Below are 24,260 nucleotides of genomic sequence, written 5' to 3'. Positions count from 1 at the left end.
AAGCGGCCGCGGCGGCGCTGAGGGAGCGCGGCGGGCGGAGCGGGCAGGTGAGGGCGGGAGGGCCGGTGAGGGCTCCGTGCCCTCCGCCCGGATGTGGTTTCGGCTCTTGTCTCTTCCGCGCTGACTTGGAGAGCCCCGCCGCGGGGCTTGCGCCTCCTCAGAGCCCGGCTCGGCGCAGGGCGGCGGGTGTGGGCCCTGCTTAGTTTCTCTCGTGGGCGCGGGTGAAGAGGGGAGGCCGCACGAGGAACGGCTGAGGGCTCTGGGTCTGGTCAGCCTGGAGAAGGGCCCACTGAGGGGCATCTCACTGCAGCTTCCCCCCGAGCGACAGCGCCTATCTCTGCCCTCTGTGACCAGTGACAGGGCCCGAGGGAACGGCTGGAGCGGTGCCAGGAGAGAGTTAGGCGGATATTAGGAAAAGGTTCTTTCTCCAGAAGGTAGTTGGGCACTGAGCAGGTTCCCCAGGCTCTCGTTGTCACAGCCCCCAAGCCTGAAAGAGTTCAGGAAGCCTTCGGGACACAATCTCAGGCACGGTGGGGAAATTATTGGGGTGTCTTGTGCAGGGCCTGTGCAGATCCTTGTGTATTCCTTCCAGCTTGGGATATTCTGTGATTCTGGGGGGTTTGCCCACCAGGCCCCAGCCTCATCTGGGGAAGGGGATCACCCCTCTCCCTTTGGCTGCCCGGTTTACAGGCTGGTCTTTCATATTTAGAGAAATGAATGTTCTGTGTGCTTATAGTACAGTTAATCTTGCTATAAGCAAACCTTAGTGAAAAAGTAATGTGGATTTGCCATGAGTTTCCTGTATCCTGCACATGGATTTGTTTCTTCTGGCTCATTTTCTCACTGCCATCTCCTATATTTTGTCTTTGTTTACATGTATATTACAGCCTTGTGACACAAATTATTAACATTTGTTTCTTGGGTCATTCCCTAGGAATTACATCTGGCAGACATGGGTGAACCTCAGCAAGTGAGCGCCCTCCCTCCGCCTCCAATGCAATACATCAAAGAATACACTGATGAAAATATCCGTAAAGGGCTGGCTCCAAAGCCCCCTCCCCCTGTCAAGGACAGCTACATGATGTTTGGGAACCAGTTCCAGTGTGATGATCTGATCATTCGGCCCCTGGAGAGCCAGGGCATCGAGCGGCTGCATCCTATGCAGTTTGACCACAAGAAGGAGCTAAGGAAACTTAACATGTCTATCCTGGTCAACTTCCTGGACCTCTTGGACATCTTGATAAGGAGTCCAGGGAGTATAAAGCGAGAGGAGAAACTGGAAGACTTGAAACTGCTTTTTGTCCACGTGCATCACCTGATAAACGAGTACCGGCCCCACCAGGCCAGGGAGACGCTGAGGGTGATGATGGAGGTGCAGAAGCGGCAGCGCCTGGAGACGGCCGAGCGCTTCCAGAAGCACCTGGAGAGAGTGGTGGAGATGATCCAGAACTGCCTGGCGTCCCTGCCCGATGACCTGCCTCACACAGAGGGGGGGCTGAGGGTCAGCGTGGAGCCCATGGATGCTGATGATGGCGGCAGCTGCGCTGGGCAGAGCGAAAAGCAGAGGGAGCGTTCTGGGAGCAAGAGAGATCAGGTTCTGGACAAGGATGCAGCAATGTGCAGCATTATTGATGAAATGACATGAAGCAAGCAGCTGGTTTTGGTAGTGCACCGCAGTGAGAGACAGGAGGGGTTCTGAGAATACAAGTTGTGTTTTGTTTTGCTGTTGTACAAGCAGACAAAGCGTTTGTTGTGCACCTGTTGGAGGTTGTGAGTGACTGGGCAGATGAAAATGTTGAAGGGTTTGTGGTTTTTGGTAAAAATGAAAAAGTCTAACTTTTGTTAAATGTATCATGTGAGATGGTAGGCACAGATTAAAGTTGGCTTTTCCTGTTGTACTTTCATTTGTCACTTGCTGCTTGTTTTGAGTATGCCATTCTGTAATTCTGAGTCAAGAAGAAATTCCTACAGAAATGGTGTTTGTTTCTTGCACAAACAACACACAGGAACTTGGAAAACAGGCAGACAGAAACTCAGATTACATCAAGGCATTCCTTATGGTCTGTGTTTGAGGTGAAATCTAAAGCAATGGGTTAACTGTTGTCCTGTAGCTCTCACATCCTTTTATTCTGTGACCAAAATGGCTTTCCTGGGATCCTGGCAGTGCCAGCCTGCCCTGCCTTTCCCATTTTTGCAGTGCAGTTTCAGGATCCTGCTGGTAATTATCAGAATTGTTCCTCTAGGAGCTCTCTGCAGTTTCCTCAGAAACCACAAGAACTGAGAGGAAGCCTTCTCTTACCAGCTGCTGCATGCAAATTCACCCTTCATCCCTCTTTCTATCACTTCTTTTTTTCAAGTGCGTTGCCAGTTTGTCTCTCAGCTACATTAATCCCTTGGTTTTCCTGATTTTCACTTAAAACACCTGTCAGTTTGGTGCTTCTATTCTCCTATAAGGTAGTCACGAAAGGCAAGATTCCAATTTTAGCATCTTCCACTTACTCATAAATAACTCCTCAGTATTTAAATTCACTTGTATAAAACACTGTGAAGTAGTTTAGCTGCTTCAGCAAAGAACTTTTCTTGGCTCTTGATCTCAGGTGCAGTTCTAGCCCAAACAATATAAAAATACAAGATATCCTTGAGGAGAGGGTGGTGATCCAGGCACAGGGAGAGTGGCCAGGGGACAGCATTTCTCAAAAGCTGTATTTCAGCATTTTTTCAGAGTGAGCCTTGATTTAGTTTCCACATTACTTTTTCAAGTCTCCTCTCTATTCTGGATATTTATGCAGATGCACATGGCATTTTTAAATATGAAAAAAGACTGGCACTACATTAGACTTAGCTGTGTAACAGTTTTCCAAAACCACCAAATTATTACTGGCAAATAAAATTTGCCAGAAGATGCTCTGAGTTTCTTCTGAGTATTAGAACCAGAAACTTACGATGAAAAGCTTGAATAGTTCATCCTACAACTCTGTTACTTGGCCAAGCCCTTTCCACTTCCCACAGTCTGCTGTATATTATGTAATCTTCTATCCAAACCCTGTCTGCTGTGGCAAAAGCAGGTGTGGGAAGCAGTCTGGGGCAGTGGATTGCTGACACTCAGCTCAGTGCTGCTGGCAAGTTTCACTTAGAGTCATCAAACAGATCTGGCAAAAACGAGAAGCAGATTTGTGTGGTGCTGTGAAGTGGTGTCACCTCTCAGTCAAAGCCCCGCCAGCAGGAGCTCAGTGCACTTGTACCCTGCCCCAGCAGCTGTGCTGCAGCACACAGCACAACCAAAACAGCCCAGAGTGACTGAGAGGCAGCACAGCTCTGTCTGGAGATGGTGTGCTAAGAAGGAAACAGAAGTTCATAAAGAAGATAATTTTTCTTGGATGAGAAGCGTGAACAGGAGCGCTGTTTGTCACCTTCAGCCAGAATGTTGTCTCACATCTGCCTGAGCTGGGTTCTCCTGGTGCTGCTCACAGGTAACCAAGGGGGCACAAACAGCTGGGTGGAGGTGGGTGGAGGTGACACACATCAGGGATTCTGAGGGTGGCAAAGAGAATTTTGTCTTGCAGCAGGAAGAGTTGCCGCATCATAGAGGCTGCAGTTCTGTGTTAAAATAGAACTTCATGGTGGCTCAATAGAGTTCTAATGACCTTTTCTCCTTTGTGAAACAGAAACATGCCGAGGGTATGGTGGTTTTAAAGATGCTGCTTCTTGCTAATGGGCTTTTTTAGACAATGATGATTTGAGCAGAGAACTTCAAATTGTTTTAGAGAAGATGTAAAAAAAGACATTTTACTTTGGCAGGCTTTGTGAAGATGAATGCTTAGGCAGACAAGGAAAAGATCAACCGTGGCTTCTGGTGTTTCTTAGCTATATGAAATATTATTGGGACAAATTGAGAATTTTTCCTTTTTTGTTTTTAAATCCTGAGGGAGAATTCCTAGATTGTTAACGGCAACAGCAATGAAAACAGCAGGTTGCAAAGTGCTAATAACAAAGACAGACATAAAAACTTGGTGGCAAGATAAACTCAGTAGAAAGAAAAGGGGTTTTACAGATATTTCTTGTAGTTTTTTATAAAGCCTTTTATGATGAGTTACATTTTGAGCTTCCTTTTCATATTAAAGAAGATAGGCTGGTTTTAGAGACTTGTTTCTAGTGTGTTTTTTTGCTGTCGTGAATGATCTACTGGATGTTAGGGCTCACTGTCTTGACCTGAGTAGCGTGACAGCCTTGAGGAAATGTGACAAATTTATGGGGAAGCAAACAAGTTAAAAATTACATAAGACTTAGAAGAGGGAATAAGGTAGTGGAACAAAAAAGAGTATATATAATATTCCTCAAAAAAGCCCTGAAACATTTCTTCTAATAAGAATTGGCAAAACCTGCCTTGAGGCAAGAGAAAAGGAAATTCATTCAGCAGTGATCATTCAGATGAAACCTGCAGTTCAGTTCATTGAAAGGAGGGAAGAGTTTCCCACAGTGGTTTTGAGAAAAGTAAATGTCTCACTGTTCCCTTGTGTGTGTGGCTTGGGTTAAATGCACACAAAGGAAAAAGTTAAGAGCCAAGAGACTGCACCTGGCTCAGGAGAAGCCACAGAGTTTCTTCATCTCATTGCCTATGTGCAGAGGCTGCAGAAAATGGTATTTCTCTGAACATGTCCCTGGCCTGATCTTTATCCCTCACTGCACGAGTCCCGCCAGGACACAAATATCTATTTGTGCAAAATCTGATCCAGCAAAGCCTGGTGTTCTTTGGGAGATGGGAGGTTTCAGACATGCAAGATGCACAAGAAGCTTCCATGTGCCCTCTGCTCTATAACTGTTTGTCTTTCTGTCCACAGGCTCCACAGTATCAGAATCAATTGTGATAGGAGAGGTGGGGCAGGACATCACTGTGCCCTGCCACTACAGTGTCTGGAACAGACACAGCATCACATCCATGTGCTGGGGTCGGGGCAGCTGCCCCAATTCAAAGTGTTCTCAGCCCATTATCTGGACAGATGGCTGGAGGGTGACAGAGCAGCACAGCAGCAGGTACCAGCTGAGAGGGGACCTGCACAGGGGGGACGTGTCCCTGACAATCGTGGACGCCAGGGAATCAGACTCTGGGACCTACTGCTGCCGTGTGGAGATCCCAGGGTGGTTCAATGATCAAATGATTAATCACCAGGTTGTGGTGAGGAAAGGTGAGTGCAGAGCAGTGCTCTTGTGAGCACCACTGTGGTGGATCTGCTCCTTGAAAGCTTGTGGTGGAAATTATTTCTGCAGTCATCCATAAGACTGATCTTGAGGACCTTGCCCATCTGCTGTTAGTGCTGCCTCAATTAAGCTGCCTTTGGCAATGTTGTTAGCCCACTGCAGTCACTGCAGTTTAAAAAGGACATGATGCTTTCATGGAGCATTCTTAGAGACACCAAAGAATTTAAAAGGAAGGGCAGCATAACCTATTCATCTAAATCTTTATTGCTGCACCTTTGTCATTGAAAGCTGTGTTTGATTTTCCTTGCTTCATTCCAGATTAAAGCCCAGGGATGCAAAATTGGTATAGACAAGCTTTTTATCCATTCTTCCTTTGATTTTTAGTTTTTCCCTTTCTTGTGATACTATATAGAACAAGTGGCTGACAAATGTACTTGTGCTTTGCTAGCAAATTTTTATTATGGAAACACTGTCTCTTTCTCAATACATAAATGCCCAATAAGGTTAATTATGTGTTGATTTTGTTTTATATTTTAACATCAGCAAGGACCTCTACAGCAAGTCCTCACACTTACACCTCTGAACAGACCTCAGGTAATTTTTATCCAAGTGTTAATAGCATATACAAGCCATATTGCAAATGGGGAATCTTAGGAAGGAAAAAAAATATTATAGATGATAGAAATATTTGGCTTAAATTTATTAAACATTACCAAAGATCAGAACTTGGATTTGAATTCTGCTTGATATTATACAGAAGGAACGTGTATATTTGGGAGGAAGCTGCTTCCAGGTGTGATGTTTAAGTAGATGTTTAGTTGTACTGCAAGGTTTTCTTTTATTTGACTGTTGTTTTGGTTTGTGGGGTTTTTTTTGTGGTATAAAACCTCACCTCATCTTCTAGAAATACATCCCATGAATGGTAAAACACAACTTTTAGGAGTTGGGTGTACCCACTATTTAATCAGAACTGTTTTATTGGACTAGCTCAAAAGAACATCAAATTAAGGCTCCTGCCTCCTGTAGCAGTCAGCAGCAGAAGATTAAGGAGAATGGTAGAAAAATGGCATTAATTTTGTGATACAGTGCCAAATTATTATTCCACCTGGTTGTAAGGTGTGTCCCTGAGGATGCCCACAGCCTCTGTGCACATTTAATAATGTGAGGGCCCTCACTGCAAGGGAAGAGACAGTGCTCAGCTATTCCTCACTTGTTTTCTCCATTCTCTTCACAAAAGGATAAACTTCTATCATGAACCCTCTCAGCTGCATCTTTCCAGTCTGAAAAACACAACTTGAATTTCCACTACACAAGAGAAACCTCGTGGTGTAGCAATGGCTTATTCTCTGGATTCTGAAAAAAAAAGAATCAGGGATGCCATTTGTATTTCTCCCTCTATCTTGGATGTTTTCAGCTAAGCAACTCCAAATTAGTGTTACAACAGTTGCATTTCCTTTTTGGAAGAAGAAGTGAAAACTTTCTCAGACAGTTTCCATTCTAGTTGCAAATAACATTGATTACAATCTTAGAATTCAGGGATTTTCTTATCCCTGTGACCTCTTCCTCAGCTGGTGGTGGAACAATGTTTGAAGTTTTCAGAATAAAGGTAGTGTGTGCATGTTCACACTGAAGAGATGGGAAAAGGCAGGTGGCCATGTGCCTCTGATTTAGAAATACTCTAGAATCTCCAGTGGAAGCTGATGATCCTGTCCTCTTCAAAATAAAGCTTCTGGGATAGGCATAACAATTTAAAACATAGAAGCAACCAGCTGGGGTTGGCACAGAGGCAGCAGGAGATTTTGTGTTCAGGAGGTTTTTATGTCATCTGACAACACAAGGAGAAACTGAGTCTGATGATAGATAAGACAGAAATTTGTAGCTTTTAATTTTAAATGTGGTGAACAGCTGTGCTCTGGGAAATTACCTCAAAACGTGCTGCAGGTCCTTATGCAAATATATCACATTTTGCTCAGTCTGTTTACTGTAGAGCTGCCTGGGGCTATAAAAGTATCACCTGCTTGCTGTGACTCTGCATCATGTGCTGCTTCAAGGTCCTAAGATAATCTTCATCAGTTTTCAGCTGATAACCTAAGTTTGCTTTATGCATCATTTTTTGCTTCAAGGCCAGGTTGGATGGGGTATTGAGAAACCTGGCCTAGTGGAAGGTGTCCCTGCCCATGGCAGGGGATGATATGGGCTTTAAATCCCTTTTATCCCAATCTGCTTTATGATCCTATGGCCACTGTTTCTTGGCTCCAGAGCTGACTGGTAACTCCTTCCTTTGAGATAACAGTGAGTCAGGTATTTCCAAGAAGGAGTTCAAATCTCTGAAAAGAACAGCATAAACTTCAATATTCAGAGTTTTGTGCTGCCCTCTGAAGGCACCAACCTCTTAAGATATGCAGAGCCCAGACTGCTGATACACACAGTAGTTCAAGGTCCCAAATGAGCTGTACAAATTCTTCTCTGTCGAGGCAGAGCAGTTTTCTGTGCAAGTGATGTGTTTGCCTTGCCTTTGCTCAGGTCCTGGCAGCACCAGGGAATCCTCCTTCACTGTCACAAGGACCTGGCCACCAGTTTCTTCTTCAGAAGCTCCTCAGACTGTAAGCATTAGCCTTGCTGTAGCACACCTAGACAGAGTGGAGGGACTTGAGAGGTTACTGGGTCATCCCAACAGGTCACTTCTGCTGCTTTTGTCTGATTGCAACAGAATATTGTTTGGTAGTCTGCGTGTTTAGTGGTTATAAAGAGTGCTTATGTGCTCATTATTAGAGAGGGGGGGAAAAATACCCTGCTTAGCATGCATAAAATACTTCCTTCTAGAGAGGGAAGAGCTTTAGCAACATTTCTATTTCTTTTCAGGCCTCTACTCCCTGCTCAGGCCCCTCAGACTGCCTGGATGTGGCTGCAAACCTGCAGGTATGGCAGGACATGGGCAGGAGTGGAGCTTGGGCCACCTGAGAGCACAGGGCTGCTCTGCCCTCCCTGTGCAGAGGGGTCAAACAGGCAGCTCTGTGTGTTCTGCTGAGCCCTGCAGCACACTGGGAGGGTGGGACATCATGAGACATCTTACTCATTAAAAAAAAAAATCACCAAATATTATTAAACCTGAACAAATGGGATTTGGCATAATTCATGTCTTCTGAAAATCTCCAAGCCTGTGTTTAACAGCACAGTTCACACAATTGTTGCGGAAATTCTGCTTAAAACTGGGCCTGTTTCTTAAATTAGATTTTGGTCTCAGGTGTGTTTTTCCTGCAGAGGTGCAAAACACACAGAAGGCCTTTGGGTGCTGCATGAGCTTCTTGCTGTCAGTCCCTCTAATGCTCCTTGGCTTGTGTTTGATAGAACGCGTCTGTGTCACTTCCCAGAGAGCAGCACCCAGAGCATGGGCTCTACATTGGGATTGGCTCATGTGCAGCACTGCTGCTCATCCTGATTCTGGCTCTGCTCCTCTCTAAACGTGAGTACTTTCCATGGGCAGTGACTCAAGGATTATTGAGGTTTGTCGAGTCACAACTGAGGCTGATGCCACATCTCCCACCTCAGGGCAGGGAGCTGAGATCCCTGGAGGCCCCTGTGCTGTGGCTGCTCACAATGGGAATTTCCTATCCTGAAAACATTTTTGAAGTTCCCTTATTTAGTTTCTTGCACATGAATTTGTTACAGGGCTTGCAAGGGTCTTCACGGTGAAGAGAGAGGCGAGAATCTTGACTTCATGTTCAGAAGGCTTGATTTATTATTTTATTATATATATATTACATTATAACTATACTAAAAGAATAAAGAAGAAGTTCTCAGAAGTTAGCTAAGCTAAGAATAGAAAAAGAATTAATAAACAAAGGAGCTCTCTCTGATTCTGTCCCAGAGAGAGCTCAGTCTTTGATTAGCTCTTAATTGTACACATCTAACATGAGCCAATCACAAGTACACTTGTTGCATTCCACAACAGCAGATAACTATTGTTTACATTCTTTTTCTGGGGCCTCAGCTTCCCAGAAGGAAAAATCCTAAAGAAAAGATTTTTATAAAAAGATGTCTGTGACATCAATTTATCTTTGAACTGACTACTTTACTTGCTTCAAATGGTTTAAACAAAATTAATTTTTTTTCTTTCTTTCTTTTCATTCGGAATGGTCCTTAGAATATTTTTACAACATCAAGAAGATGGGTGGTTCTGCAGGGTAAGTTTTCTGTTCCTGCTTTTGCTAGAAGGACAAATGAGGTTGCAGAAAAAAAAATGTTGGTGTGCTGGCCATTCCCACCACATCATTTGGCTTTCTTTTTTAACCTCAAGTTAATAGAAAACATTATAAAAAGAAACTAATAACTCCTGCTAGTTTTTGCTACTTAAAAGACAAAAATAAGCGTCACTGTCAGTTCACATTACAGAGCTTGCTAACCTCAGGTGTCAATTGTCTCATAAGTGGAAAGATGATTCATTATCAGTCATGATCACATGTTTAAGCATATTTTATATGTTCTAGTGAGCTTGTTGATCTGTTCCTCTGTGGTTTTATTGTCTGTTTTTGGCTTTAACACCATGGTTTTTTACTCTTTTGTGCAGCCTTGTTGCATTTCAGAGGCCACGAGGTATGGGAAGCCATAGTGCCCTGGAAGAGGAGAATCCTGCTGAAGAAAATGTTTATATCATGGACTAAGGAATGGATGCATGGCTGCCTTTGTCACTGCTGGGACATTAAACAGTTTGCAAAATGTTGGCTGCTCCCTCTGCTCAGCAGCTGAGCGTGACTGCACTACTGAAGCATTATCCACATCCTAATAATAAAACAAATAAAAGCTACACTTTAAATTAAAATCTTTATCAGCCTCTTCCAGAGACAGAAACCAAAACTGTCATTGGTGGAACTTTCCATTTCCTAAAGAAAGTTATGATTATATTTATTATCTGCTTCAAATTCTCGCTTCCTTGTTGGAAAAAAAATGAGGAAGTGCCAGAAGGGCACAGTTGTGTTCACTGTGGATTCTATCTGCCACCTTCCACAGAGTCTGTGCCACCAGAGGGCAGAGGCAATCTCAGAGCTGTGTGACAAAGAGGTCACATGGCCAATCTTGGTGGTATTAGTAATTTAATACACACTTATTGTTGTATTTTCATTGCAATCAGGTATGGCCTATTCTGGTAGCAGCTCAGGAATGCAATATATTAATGTCTGTCCACCTGGAATTAAATCTGGAGGAGCTGTGGCTGCTCACCCCCAAGGGATATCCTTGAAGCCTACAGCATCAGAACCTCAATGGGCAGAACGGTCACAGCTTGTGTGCTGTGAGAGAATTATGACTAAGTGTGAGGTTTTTATGGCAAAGGACATCACCGTTTTTCTGTGGCTTTCTTCTCAGGCACTTCTTTACCCCGAGAAGCCCCTGGGGTGGAAAGTCTCACTTCAAAGTTTCTAAAAATTCTGAACAACCTTCCCCCCTACCTTTGTCAAGTTAATGAAGTAATTTTCTTAGCTTGGAGAGAAATCATGGACAAAATATTAGCTGGAAGTTGGCCTTGCCTTCACACATCTCTAGATATCAGGAAAAATGAGGGACAAAACCAGCTCTGCCATTTTCTGTCTTCACATCATGTGTAGCTTTGTGTAAGAAGGTACTGAATCCTGCTGATATCAGACTATATTTTTGCATTTGACTGTTAATAACAATTACTGACCGCAAATCTCTGCCCCTGCTGCAGATCATGCTTTCCTTCTGCCTGGCTTAGCATGTTGCTGCTGGAGGAAGTCTGATCTGGTCTCTGAACTGGCTCTCAGGAAACATCTTCAGCAGTTTCTGCTTTCCACAGTTTTATGTAATCAGTCTCTACTGGGTCAGAGTTAGGCATGTGGGATCTCCAAAATCATCTGATTTCAACTGTTCATACCCTTAAGGAGTTTGTGGGCCAGCCTTAAGACTCCTAATCATAAAAGATGCTTGTTTGTAAGGATTTTTATATTAATATTACAAACTAATTCAGACTAATTCTTGCATAAGCAAGTTTTTCACCTAAAAGTTCCAGAGTGTCTGATAACCAAAATCTTGAATCAAGCAAAATCTTTCTGCTCTGCAACTGCTTGGTAAACAGACTTTGCAAAGGTGGTGTGGAGCAAGAACTTTGCCTTGGGCATGCAGTGTAATACATTCCACAAAGGCAGAAGCTCCCTGGGCTTTTCCTACCTGCACTTGTGTCAGTGGATTTGGATCAGGCATTTCAAAAAGAGACTCAGACACAAGCAGGTGAATGGCTTGGAAGCCATTCAGCCATCAGGAGATTGTCTGGCAGCACAGTGAGCTGATGAGCTGAAAACTCTCTTTTTTGAGACACCTCTGCCTTTTCTGCCTGCAAGGAGCCACTAGATAGGAGTACAAAAGCAGAAAGTGCCCCATGTGTTTGTGGTTCCTCCCAGCACACTTGGATTTTGGGTGTCCTTTTTCCATGCACTCTGCTGTTGGCCCAGCCTTGCTGTAGAAACAGAGCTGAAAGGATGCTGTGTTCATCCTGTGCCTCTCCTGGTTGCCTGTGATATTCTGTCCATTCTGTATGAACAAGCTTCATGGGAATTTCTGGCTGAATAATGACCCAAGTTTGTGCCCCAGGTGAGACTCAGCTGCTCCTTGCACTGTCATCAGATGAGCATCAACTCACAGCCACTGCTGGGTGGTCAGTAATGGGACAAACCATGATCATTGCAGGGAAAACGTCTCCAGGATATTGGAGAGCTCAGCTTTCATTAGTTCTGCTCACAGAGCAGCTGGGGCTGGGCCATTGTATGAACTGTACCTGGTAGAATATAGCAGATTAGGTATTTTACTCATTGCCTTTACTGCTAACATTTTATTTGCTTTTTTCAGTGCTAGCAAGCAGAAGGGTAATATTTTCATGGGCTTGACTATCATGATAAGCCCAAAATCTCACTACTAAAAGTGTAATGCCTGGTTAACAGCCCATCATTTTATCATTTGAACTTGGAATTGCACTCGTCTGCACTGTGCTACATTTATTTGCACAGAATTTTGTCTATCTGCAGTTCTTCATTCCTGACCTTACTGCCCTGAATTACTTTTGCTTTATTATTTGTCCGTTCCAAAGAACTTCCAGAGAACTTATTTGTCAATTGGTCAGAAAGAAACAAAACAGTCAGAAGGAGTGAAATGTATTTCTTGAAGATGATGTTGCATTTCTTTGGGAAGGATGTGGTTTTGGCAACAAAACATTTGCAACAACTTCCTCCAAGGCTGTCTCTGCAAACAGAAAATGAAGCTGGGGAAAGAGAGGGGTCTTCAGGCAGAAGGCAGAAGCATGGGAAATGAGGGATTAAGCAAAAGTAAGTGAAGACAAAGTCTGAGGGGAGACTATGCCAAATGTTTAGGGGTGTAAAAGCACAGAATTTGTTCTTGCCACTCAGGACCCTGGAACAGAACTGGGCCTTAAGAGTTCCAGAAAATGGCAAAGCAAATAGAATATTGAAATTTCTGGTGATAGTACCACGCTGAGTGTCCTGGAAAAGTTGAAAAGGACAGCCTATTCCAGGGTTTACTGCCCTCTCGTTAAATACTTCCCAATGTCCTATATAAACCCCCTGGTGAGCTTGGAATCATCCCCAGGAGCTTGTAATCATCCTCATGTGTCCTGTCACTGGCTACCAGGGAGGAGGGATCAGCATTTCCCTGTCCATGTCCCTCCTCAGGAAGCTGCAGAGAGCTCTGAGCTCCTCAGCCCCCTTTTCTCCAATCCTGGAGTCCCCAGCTGCTCCTCACAGGATGCTCATTCCAGGCCCTGCCACCTGCTCAGTTGGCCTTGTCTGAGCACATTCACAGAATTCACAGAATTCACAGAATTCACAGAGTTCACAGAATTCACAGAGTCACAGAATCACTGGGTTGGAAGAGACCTTAAAGACCATCCAGTCCAACCCAGCCCCACCACCTCAAATAAACCCTGGCACCCAGTGCCACATCCAGTCCTGCTTTAAACGCATCCAGGGATGGTGACTCCACCACCTCCCTGGGCAGCCATTCCAGGACTTTATCACTCTTTACATAAAAAACATTTTCCTGCTGTCCAACCTATATTTCCCTCGATGCAGCTTGAGATTGTGTGCTCTGGTTGTGTATTGCCGTATCTGAATGTCCTTCTTAAATTGTGCAGCCCAGAACTGCCCACAGTGCCCCAAGTGGGGCTGCAGAGCCCTGAGCACAGCAGAGATCCCCCTTTGGCCAGTTCCTATCCGGAAACACTCTCAGCAGGTCAGAAATGGAAATGGAGAAATGAGACTTCAGTGAGACTCACTCAGACTCAGGAAAGGATAAGATCTGGTTTCCTACTCTTCCACTCACTGCCCTGGTGTCTCCATCAGCCAGAATGTCCCATTTTGTGCTGTTTTACTGGATGGTGATACAGATCTTTATAGGTGAGTCTTCACCTGCTTTTTGTGTGTTTGCTCAGGAAATTAACATTGTTTTCAAATGAAAACCAGCAACACTTGTTTTGTGAAAACAAAACAGTGAAAAAAAATTATAATTGTATATAGAACTTCAAGAATTTTCTTGTTTACAGAGTTAATACTGCTTGAAGGTTGTGGTTTTTTCACTTTCAAAAATGTGTGCGGTTTTCTCTGTGTTAGTTCCTTTGTTCTTTTCCTTTGCAGAGCTCCTGAAGGATGAGAATGGCTTTTTGTTATCTGCTCTTTAACTCAGCTCCGCACTGAGAATGTGTTGTCTTGAGGTTCAATAGCCAGTTAAATGCTTCTTTTCTGTTTATCAGTCATACCCTCTGCAATCTCATCAGTAAAGAAGCTTCAGTAAGGAAAAAAATAAAAAGGATTGATAGGGCAAAGATTCCAAATATCTTCTGCAAAGCAGGAAAATTGTTCCAGGAATACATCAAGGGGAAAAAAATTCTTCTCCAACATCTGTTTGGGCTGGATGATGAATGTTTTTGTCCATTCAATGACCAGTTTGTGGGAGAGAAGACAACTACAAGAGCAACTATGGGAATTACTGCTTAGTGCCAGTTGCACCTGAGGGTGGGTTAGAGACTGAGAACAAATATGAGCACACCTGTATGATCTGACCAATTATGAATACCCCTTTCTATTTTGGGTGGGATGTTAAACATCTGGAGTCCATTTCTCTCTCACTAATGAAGAACCTAAGAGAGGCAAAGCTCACAGAATTCAGTGGGAAAAGCAAGGCAGAGCCTTGGGTCAAACCTGGGTGCCTGGAAGGTCGGGGCAGGATTCCCCTCACAGGAAGAGCAGGGTCTCAGGAAGCTCCTCATTTCAAATACATGTTCATTTCCTCCTATTTACTGTTCCCTTTGTAAAATGAGTCTGTAGAAGAGGCTGCACCTGAGAAGTAAGTTATTTAATCCTTATTAAATAAGGATTCATGCTGTTCAATCCAGGCTGCTGCAGTATCGAAGCTCTGCTCAGCAGCCTGCAGTGCAGGCAGATGTTGGCAACATTAGCTTCACAGAAACTGAGAGAGGATTTGAAACTGCAAAACCTGTAACTTTCTAACAGGAATACTAGAGGGAAACTGCACTGAAGACACTCTGATGCCTCGTGTCTTTCCTCTTCTTCTTTCAAAGTGTTTACTTATTTATTTACTAAGTTCAGGGCTCTGCTTCTTCCAAAGACAAGAGCAGGCAAGTTTTCATTTGTTAAAGGATTGCTTAATGAGGCTGTTTTTGTGCTGTGTAGAAATGGGCTGAAAGAGCAGAAGATGAGCCCATTTCTCCTCAAGAAGCAGCGACCTGAATTCTAGCAACAGTTTTAGCTGCTTTTGCGCATATCTTTGATGGACCTTCTTGAAATTATGTGTTAACCTGCTCATAACTAACCCCTTCCTCTCACAGAAATACTTTCAAGGTCAACTGCATGTCTGGTTCTGTCTCCATAGAGAGAAGCTGTTTTCTCTGTTTTGCTGTTTCAAGGCAAACGAACTTCTCTTTCCAGAGGCCACAGCCACCATCTCTCAAAGCCTTATCCTGTATTCAGGAATTCAGTTTCTGGCATCTCCTGCCTTCATTTCTCTGCAGAAGCTCCTGCCCTTCAGGCAATATTGCCTGTTGTTTTGTCTGTCTCTATTCTTTCAGCATTGGAGCTGTGGAAACCTGAACGGGTTGGCTTCTCTTGCCAGTGGGATGAGCAATAATGGATCTGAAATGTCATCCCAATAACAAGTCATGAGGCAGCCTGCCACAGACTAAAGCCTCACCTAGGGAATTGTCCATTAAAGAGAAAACAAAAGGGACATGGACAGAGTTGGAAGCATCTGTTTGCTACCTGGGAGTTGTGCCAAAAAGGAAAGGCATTCAAACAGCTGGCAAAATAGAAATGTTTGGCAAACCAGGGCTGAAGCTGGTGATAAAAGCAGCAGCAGCAGCAGCAGCAGCAAGTCCTCTTTGGGGTGAGCAAGCTGGCCATGAGACATCAGATCTGAAGGGCTGGAGATCTGATGTCTGGACAGGTCTGGTTGTTCCCCAAGCCCCTCAGCTCCTGCTCCACAGTGTGTAAATGATAACATGGGGGCAAAAGAAAGGTAGGAGGACTGACACAGAGCAAGTGGGTGTAAACCAGGAGAGATTTGTTCCTGTCCGGGAACTTTTTTGTGTAGTGCCTTTTGTGAAGAAGAAATCTCTTTTAAGGCTATCTAGACCATCATAAACAGTTAAGAGAGAATAACATATTGCAAATATTCAGACCAGATGCCAAGGTGGGCATTGGCTGTAAACACCAACCTAAGCTAGTCACTAAGAGTAAGAGGACAAGGAAAGTGTGTATGTGCTCTTTTTAAAATCAGCATAACACAAACAACTAAAGTTTCTCTGTAGACAGAGTTCCACAAGGTAAGTGGGATTGGTTGGCAGGGCTTGCTCAGTGCACTTTCTGAGAACAGGTTCCTACAGACAGATCCCAACTGCTGTGCCAGTTTAATTAGGCCCTAATTTCACACATGAATAGGTGTTTTGGATCCTGCTTTTGAGACTGTCAGTGAAAGGCAACTGCAACAGCATTTCCTTTTTGAAGGAGGTGATGGTGGGCTGAGAAAACCAGATGTCTTTCACAACAGGGTTCTGAACAACTTTCAAACAGCTTCCTAGGAGAGGAGATGGGATGGGAGCAGAGCTCTCGAATTCCATTTGCAGAGGTCCAGTTTGTGCTTGGGCTGCCAGTGACAGACCCCAGCTTTGCTCACCACATATCTGATGTATTTTATGAGCTTCTCTCCAGCACCTGGCCAGGACCAGAGCAAAGAGCAGAGCAAAGCCTGAGAGCTCCTGGATGCTGCCTGTAGTGCCTCGGGGCACGAGCTGCAGGAGAAGCCTTGGGGATCAGCAGCTCTGGCTTGCAGGCAGGAGGGTTTGGTTGTTTGTTACAGACATATTTTATGAAAAATTCCTTTGCCAGGATTTTTTCTCCTGAGAGGCCTCAGAAATGAAATGTAAACAATAATTATCTGCTGCTGTGGAATGCAACAGGTGCATCTTTGATTGGCCTGATGTGGTTGTTTTTAATTAATGGCCAATTGCAGTCCAGCTGTCTCAGACTCTGGTCAGTCACAAGATTTTGTTGTCATTCCATCTCTTTCTATTCCTTGGTAGCCTTCTGATGAAATCCTTTCTTCTATTCTTTTAGTATAGTTTTATATTTATATAAATAATATATATATATAGTGTTATATTTATATATATTATTTATATAATTTTCTTTTAATATAATATATATCATAAAATATTAAATCAGCCTTCTGAAACATGGAGTCAATATTCTCGTCTCTTCCCTCATCCTGGGACCTCTGTGAACACCACCACAGTTGTTCACTCCCTGTGTTGAGTAGGCAGAGTCACCATCAGAGACTGACATCCCCTCTCCTTGTTCTCCATGGCAGCCCCCACGGTGAGTGACTTGGTTGTCAGAGGGACAGAGGGACAGCCTGTGACCCTGCCCTGCTCCTACCACGTGGCGCGGCGCAAGGACATCTCCGACATGTGCTGGGGCAGAGGCCGCTGCCCCAACTCCAAGTGCTCCAACAAAATCCTGCACACCAGTGGCCCCACGGTGACGTTCAGGGTGTCTCAGAGGTACAGCCTGAGAGGGTCTGTTCCCTCTGGAGACGTGTCCCTCACCATTGGGGCGGCCCAGGCGCAGGATGCGGGCCTGTACTGCTGCCGCGTGGAGATCCCCGGCCTCTTCAACGACATCAAGCGCAACATCCGGCTGCTGGTGGCCAGAGGTGGGTCTGGGGGCCCTGGGGACACGGCCAGCAGGGACAATCCATTCCCTAGGTACTGAAATTGGAGTCTATGTGTGCTTTTTTTGGTTGTTTTGGCCAAAGAAGGTCTCTGTTTTTAAAACCCCTCAGCCCCGCGAAGTGAAATTTAAAAGAGACAGGTATCCCGAAAGTGATACGCTGTGCTGTTTTTAGAACTAAACAAAGCACCCTTAAAAGAAAAACCCTAGAAGCAGCTCTAGTCCATGGCAGTAGTGAAAGCACTAAGCATAGAAAGATGTCACAATAGCAAATAATCTCCAAGCAGTGCCATGTGTGACAGGAAACACAAGAAGTCTCAACTGTGTTTCCAAAAGAAGCCTATAACACAAGAGACTCCTCACTCCTTAATAAACTGAGAATTGATTATCTAAAAAGTAGTGATAGACTATGAATTAGTAATCTAAAAGATAGATGTATTAAAAATTTAGTAAGAAGAATAAAAATGTTTTTAGAAGGTTTTCATTCTTTCTGTGTGTTTCTTTTTACATATAGTTCTAAGCTAATAAAGTTTTCTCTTCTTTATTCCTAAGTTAGAGCCTACTTTACTCTATTCCTAGTCACATCTCACAGGAAACACAAAAAAATATATATTTTCATAAGAGCACTAACATTGCGCCAGCATCAAACCGTGACATGTGTTTTTCCCAAATTACGTATTTTTCAAGGGAGACCACAGAATCACAGAATTCACACAGAATCACAAGGTTGGAAGAGACCTTCAAGATCATCGAGTCCAACCCCTTTCCTGACACCTCAACTACACCATGGCACCAAGTGCCACATCCAGGCTTTTTTTGGAGTCACAGTCAATGCGCAGTTTAAATTAAAACGACTCCCTAAATTTTACCCTTTTTTTTTGCCTTTCAAATGAATATTTAATTTCTCGGTGTGTAGCTCGGCTTGACTTTTTAAAAGATGATGGAATTAAAAAGGGATTTGTAATTTAAAGAGCACTTGGAATGATACTCAGTTTTCATTTGAGGTTCACCCCAACACTTTAGTTTCATTCATGTTGTAAGGAAACACATTAGGATGATCCACCCTTAAGGGTGCTTCCTTCCCCTTAAGGGTGGGTCCTCAACATCCACATATTTGGAAATCTTGTCTCAGAGTCTTGAAGGGCTTCTTCCCCTTCCTATTATTTTTCTGAGCTGCAGGATAAAGCCAAGTCTTGCACAGAAAAAAATGAGATGATACCCACCCTCCACAAAGCAGAAAAACATTTCTTTTTTGGCTTTTACAGTGCGGGGATTGGTGTTCACAGCACATTTGTTTGTCTTTTTTAAACAATACAACAGGAGAAAGTGTGAAAAATGTTGCAGTTGATTGTCTGCCCCTGAGGCTGAGGGCAACAGACCATAAAAAAAAGAACCAGTTGCAAAAATTAGCAAGAAGATTGTAGCTGAAAAATGGAGCTGTTTTAGTTATTGTATTTTTATGAGGACACTGAAAAGCAAAATAACAAAGTTTTCAAGCTTTGGGGCTTTACCACACCAGGTTCTGGCCCTTCCATTTCTGCATGATGGTCAAGGAGGGGCTGTTTGCGACTGGTAAAAGAAAAGCAAATCTATAAATCTGTGAATTTATTTCTTGGACTGGTCATGCTTTCAGCTAATTAAAATAGTAACTCCCCCACCTTCATTTTCAGTGTTTTAGCAGCCAGATAATTTTTATTCAGTTCTGCATTGGCTTCCCTCAGGGTTGGTTGTGAATGCTCTGACCTGGCTTTTCCCTTGGCTGTGTTTTTTCCGTGCAGCCCCTCCAGTGACCACCACCACCACGACCACCACCACCACTACCACCAGCACCACCACCACAGAAGCTCCTGTTTTCTTCAAATATTTTACAGAAACAACTTCTGCTCCTCAAGCAACCTCTGATCTCCAGCCAACACCAGAGACCATAGTCCTGCTGACAACCAGCCCCCTTCTACCAGCAACCACAGCCCCCCAGTCTCCAGCAGTAACTACAGGGGACACCTCTGCTCCCCCAACCATTGCTGTTGGGACAGAAAATGATATTTTTACTGAGGCTGTGATGGAAACAAGTGCTCCCCCAGATTTTCCAACCACTTTCCAAGCAGCTGGTGTGACAACTGAAGATGACATGTTCTGCTCCACGCTCCCTGGAAGCACAGAGGGTAACAGCACCAATCCTTCCCTTTTCCTGTGTAGCAGAGATGGTCTGTGTTAGCCTGGCTGCCATCATAGAGACTCTCCAATACTTATATTTATATCAGGGAAGTCCTCTCTGAGATGCCTATGGGTGTGTTTCAGGGGGTTTAGGCAAACACAGGTCAGATGTTGTAGATGATGCAAAATTGGGATGAACAGCCAAGGCAGCAGAGGGTCAGGCTTCCTGCAGAGGAGCTTTAACGTGGAGAAATAATGTGGCAGAACCCTCATGAAGTACAACAGGAATAAATGCAAAATACAGCACCTGAAGTGGGGCAAGAGAGATTCACTGAACTAATTTCTTTTTTCTTGATTTGTGAAAGACAATTTAAATTGCCTGGTGAAAAGTTTAGTTTAGAGTATGTTCTGCTTGAGAAATAGTGACAATTCAAAGTTTAAAATTGAGTATTTACATTCTAATCTCATATGAAGGCTGCTGCTGTTATTAGTGATCAGAGTGATCTGTCATCAAACCATTTGTGGGTTGCTACTTCATCCACATTACTGACTTCATTTCCACAGACTGATGTCTGCACAGATTTGAATGCCATGTGGATACCCTTTTAATTAGTGATCTTTATCAGCATTACTTTTTACTTTGTTTCAGTGACCACTGAATTGCCAGATACACTTCCAGCTGCAGAGGAAACCTCCACCTCTGTCCTGATAGAAGAGCCCTCAGTCAGGGGTGAGTAGGACAACATTACAAGGTCAGAAGTTGCTTGCTCAGAGAAATTAAAAAAGTTGGCATCAACAAAACTGTTGAGTATTAAGAGTGCTCCAAACAGGTATTGATGATTATTCATTGCAGCTGGCAGGATCTGGGGTCCCCATAGAAATTGTTTGAAATCACAATGTAACAACAGGTGAGAAAAACATGTTTTTATACCTCCAAAGGAAGTTGGTTTTGAGTAACTCATGACTGTCAGATATCTCTGGGTCTGAGAGAAGTCAAAAACCAAACTTTTCAATATGGCTGAATTCTCAGATACCTGATTTGTCATCACTATGTGTTCATTGAGATTTCCATTTTAAATCTTCCCCATGTGTTGTGCCCCCAACAGAGAACTTAATGCTAAAAATTCAAGGATGACATGTTGTACTTGGCCTCCTAGTTCTAGTCAGAGCCATGTCTTTGATAAAATACAAGCACATGGGATGTGGAGACACATCAACACAGCTCCCACAGGGGGCTGGTCAGAACTGAGATAGTTGGGGCAGATTTGGTTATGAATGAGATAACATACTCTGAGAAGTTAAAAAAAAATAAAAGAAAAATAGCAATGGGGTTATATCTTGGAGAGACGCTATTTACAAGAATATGTAGCAACAGGAAAAGGGGGAATGGCTGCAAACCGACTGAGGGTAGGTTTAGATTGGATATTAGGAAAAATCCTTCCCTGTGAGGGTGGGGAGGCCCTGGCACAAGGTGGACAGAGAAGTTGTGGCTGCCCCATCCCTGGAAATGCCCAAAGCCAGGCTGGATGGGACTTGGAGCAGCAGTGAAGGTGTCCCTGGGTTTTCCTCTTTTTTGAAGAAGGCTGGGGTTTCCCACAGCTTCCTCAGCCTCCATTTGTGGTGGAAACTGATCCTTTTCTTTTGGTTGCAAGGTGCTTTTGCCCTTCTCATTCCCTGAGAGTTCATTACTCCTCACATGAAGCAGTGACGGCCACTGCAGCTCTCACTCTCTCAGGTGGCTGTGCCAGTAATCATTTCAATCTCTTCCATTTTCAGAGCTTTCAGCAAATTCAGATGGCAATGCTGGGAAATATGAAGATAGAGGAGATGAGGCAAAACTTCCTGTAAGTTTCAAGAGTGTTTGAGTAGAAATCAGGACAGCAGGACATGCAAGTGATTTTCAGTGTATTCCTACTACAGAGAGAGCTTTTGCAAACAGTAGCTTGAACTTGTATTTAGAAGATCAGGAACCACCTGTTCCTCTTTTCAGTGGCTAGAGCCAAAGTCTGAGCATTTCATCTGACTTGGACACCTCAGAAAAAACTGATTCCCTGTGAGACAGGGGAAGTGAGATTGGGAAGGTAACATCCTTGAAGTAAAAGGCAATTTAGGAGGCTGTTGGCTTTTACACCTCCCCCTGTCTCTAAGAGAAGGATGGGAGTGACTGAGTTCCTACCTCTTTGGACACCTTATTGAGAAGTTCATGCTAAATGGGCTGAATCTGGTTTCAGTATTTCAGAATAAGGTTTATTAAATGCTGAAGGGTAATTAATGTTGTTTATCATGATGTCTCTTCTCAGTACTTTGTACAGGCAAGCTCAGAAGAGCATTGCAAACTGCATCCCAGTGCTCTGAGCACCACTGCAGCCCCTCCTGTGCAAATAGCTCTGAAGGAAAGGTGCTCCCAAAGCCTTTTCAGCCTCTCTCTTCTCCCTTCCAGTTTCCCAGCTCTGCCATTGTCATTGCCTGTGTCGTAGCGGGGTCCATCCTTCTGGGCTTGTTGGTTTGGAAACGTGAGTATCCTGAGCTGAATGATTCTAATGTCCTGCTGAGTCCCTGGCTGTTCTGGGAACTCTGCCATGGCCCTGCAGCCAGGGCTGTGCTCACTTTGTGGGAGTTTCTGTCCTTTCTCCAGGTCTGTGGCAGCATCAGGGGGGGCCAGGGAGGATGAGCTGGGGGGGATGCACAGGAGGCAGCCTGTGCAAAGAACCTGTGCCCTCACTTCTTGCAGGGCTGGCTCATCCTGTTGGCTCTTGGAAATGCTCCTAAAAGACACGGGTGTAACTGAAATCAGGATGGGATCCTTTCTTTCCTGCTTAGCCCACAGAAATTTTGCACCTTGCTGTCATTGCTTCTGAGCTCATTTGACAGATACATTGGAATTATAGATTTTGTTTTGCCATTGTAACATTAATATTATTTTGCTTCCAGGTAAACAGACAAAGAAGTTTATAGTAAAAAGGTAATCCATTTTGTAATTTTCTATTAAAAGTCCAGTGTAATTTTTCTTAGAGACAGGAAGGTATATTGGCCACTGATTGTAATGGGTGCAGTATTGGTTTGTGGTACTGATCACCAAAGTTCTATTAGGAGGAAACTTCAGGTAACTTCACTCCAGAAATTCAATAGTCGTTCCTGGATGCTGCTTCTGTGTAGGAATTAACAGAAACCCAGAGCAATGGAGAAATTAAGCAACAATTAGTGCAGTGTAGTGACTATAGCATAAGGTAGTGCTTCATCTGCTTTTATTTTTGATTGAGTAGCAGGACACGATACCTTGTGCAAATGTACTTGATAAGTTCATATCTTCTGGCTTATCTTGAAAAAAATAAACCCATCACCCCTTTTTCAAAGACCAATAATTTTTCAGTGGTAGCTGGTCCTTCACTGCTTGCTCTACATGGGACACAGGGACTGGGAAGATATTCTTTTCTGAATCCCATGGTGGTTACCCTGCAGCTGCCATTACAGGGTTGAAACAACCCTCCCCTATCCCATGAGAAGGTTGCAAACAAGGTAAATACCTCCCTGCTGTAAAAAGTAGAAGTTACTTCATTGCAGACACTGCAGCTTCAGGTTTCCATTTCTGTGGGAATTTGCTGATGTTACAAATAAAAAAGAATGCTCTGGAGCAGCAATGTCCATTTGCCCCATCCACAGTGATCTGTGCTTCTCACTGCAGTGCTGGACCACCAGAAGAGAATGACAAAGCTTTCAGTGGTGCTGAAGGAGAAAACAACATTTTTTCCCTGTGAAGAGCTCCTACATCACCTGCAGATGCCATGGGAAATAAAAAGGGCCTGATCCATGCTGCACTGAGAGATACTTGTGAGCCCTCAAAATATCAGCGGGTAAAAAACAAAGGCCAAAGCTTCAACCATGAAAATTTAAAATCTTTGTGCAAATTTTCCCACATCACCCTTAAAACTCACTGCATAAAGGAGCTTATTTGAGAAGGGGCTTTATGCATTATTCATGGATGCTTCTGGCATCTGCCTTCTTACTATCACATGTTGCACAATTGAATTTGTTTTTCTCCATTTTTACTAATGCTCTTCCTTGAATACAACTTGTACTCTGAGGAACAGAAGAGATCACATGGAAGGCTGCCTATCTTCAAATTGCCATGAAGAAAGAAAAGGAATCGTAAAATACAGATTTTAATGCTTTTATGTAATCAACAGAAAAATTAAGCAACAAGAATGCTGTGAGTTTAAATCAGAAATGCAGATTACTTAAGGGGTATCACTACTGCCTGTGATTCAGCATGTTTGAATAACCCTTGGAGAATATGTTAATAAATTCTGTAATTTTTTTGCTGGCAATTGGACTTTTTATGCCACATCCTAAGGCATTTCAACAGGAGTTAGGTATTTCCCTGGTGTGGAAATGACTGGTGTGCTGTCTCAGCTCTCCAGAGAAATACTGCAGCATTAGCAGAGGTGGGAGAAGAAGAACAACCTAGAGGGGAATTTTTCTACCTTGCCCCCACAAACCACTAATTTCTAAATCTGTTAAGGAAAAGGGATTGTCCATAGAGGGGGGGATCATTGATGGATGATCTGCAGAGATGTTGCATAATCCCCTGGGCTCCTCACCCATCCTGTTGCAGTGATTTCGGGACAAATCCCGAAATGTCCAATTTCGGGA

General features: G+C 43.8%; 2 protein-coding genes across 2 annotated transcripts; both read left to right on the top strand.

The window, feature by feature from the left end:
* On the top strand, positions 1 to 1,898 carry MED7 (mediator complex subunit 7). Its single transcript, XM_058815443.1, has 2 exons — positions 1 to 47; positions 935 to 1,898. Exon 2 carries the CDS (start codon positions 953 to 955, stop codon positions 1,643 to 1,645), a length of 693 nt encoding a protein of 230 aa, XP_058671426.1. The 5' UTR covers positions 1 to 47; positions 935 to 952; the 3' UTR covers positions 1,646 to 1,898.
* Positions 1,899 to 3,062: 1,164 nt separating this feature from the next.
* On the top strand, positions 3,063 to 23,926 carry LOC131564977 (uncharacterized). The gene is made up of 17 exons (XM_058815600.1): positions 3,063 to 3,470; positions 4,839 to 5,183; positions 5,740 to 5,790; positions 7,720 to 7,799; positions 8,059 to 8,115; positions 8,545 to 8,659; positions 9,341 to 9,380; positions 9,764 to 9,856; positions 13,349 to 13,446; positions 13,500 to 13,610; positions 17,095 to 17,439; positions 19,235 to 19,618; positions 20,260 to 20,340; positions 21,387 to 21,454; positions 22,051 to 22,123; positions 22,542 to 22,572; positions 23,293 to 23,926. Exons 1-17 carry the CDS (start codon positions 3,422 to 3,424, stop codon positions 23,363 to 23,365), a joined length of 2,094 nt encoding a protein of 697 aa, XP_058671583.1. The 5' UTR covers positions 3,063 to 3,421; the 3' UTR covers positions 23,366 to 23,926.
* The last annotated feature ends 334 nt before the right edge of the window (positions 23,927 to 24,260 follow it).

Source organism: Ammospiza caudacuta, chromosome 16 (assembly GCF_027887145.1).
Source record: "Ammospiza caudacuta isolate bAmmCau1 chromosome 16, bAmmCau1.pri, whole genome shotgun sequence".
NCBI classification, from domain to species: Eukaryota; Metazoa; Chordata; class Aves; order Passeriformes; family Passerellidae; genus Ammospiza; species Ammospiza caudacuta.
Note: the sequence above shows the minus strand (reverse complement) of the source record. Positions and strands in the feature narration are given on the sequence as shown.

Excerpts from the sequence above, each read along its gene's own strand:
- MED7 (XM_058815443.1), top strand. The coding sequence starts at position 953 with ATGGGTGAACCTCAGCAAGTGAGCGCCCTCCCTCCGCCTCCAATGCAA.
- LOC131564977 (XM_058815600.1), top strand. The coding sequence starts at position 3,422 with ATGTTGTCTCACATCTGCCTGAGCTGGGTTCTCCTGGTGCTGCTCACA. Across the intron at positions 8,660-9,340 it reads GGCTCTGCTCCTCTCTAAAC|AATATTTTTACAACATCAAG; the intron begins GTGAGTACTTTC and ends AATGGTCCTTAG. Across the intron at positions 13,447-13,499 it reads TCCGGAAACACTCTCAGCAG|GAAAGGATAAGATCTGGTTT; the intron begins GTCAGAAATGGA and ends ACTCAGACTCAG.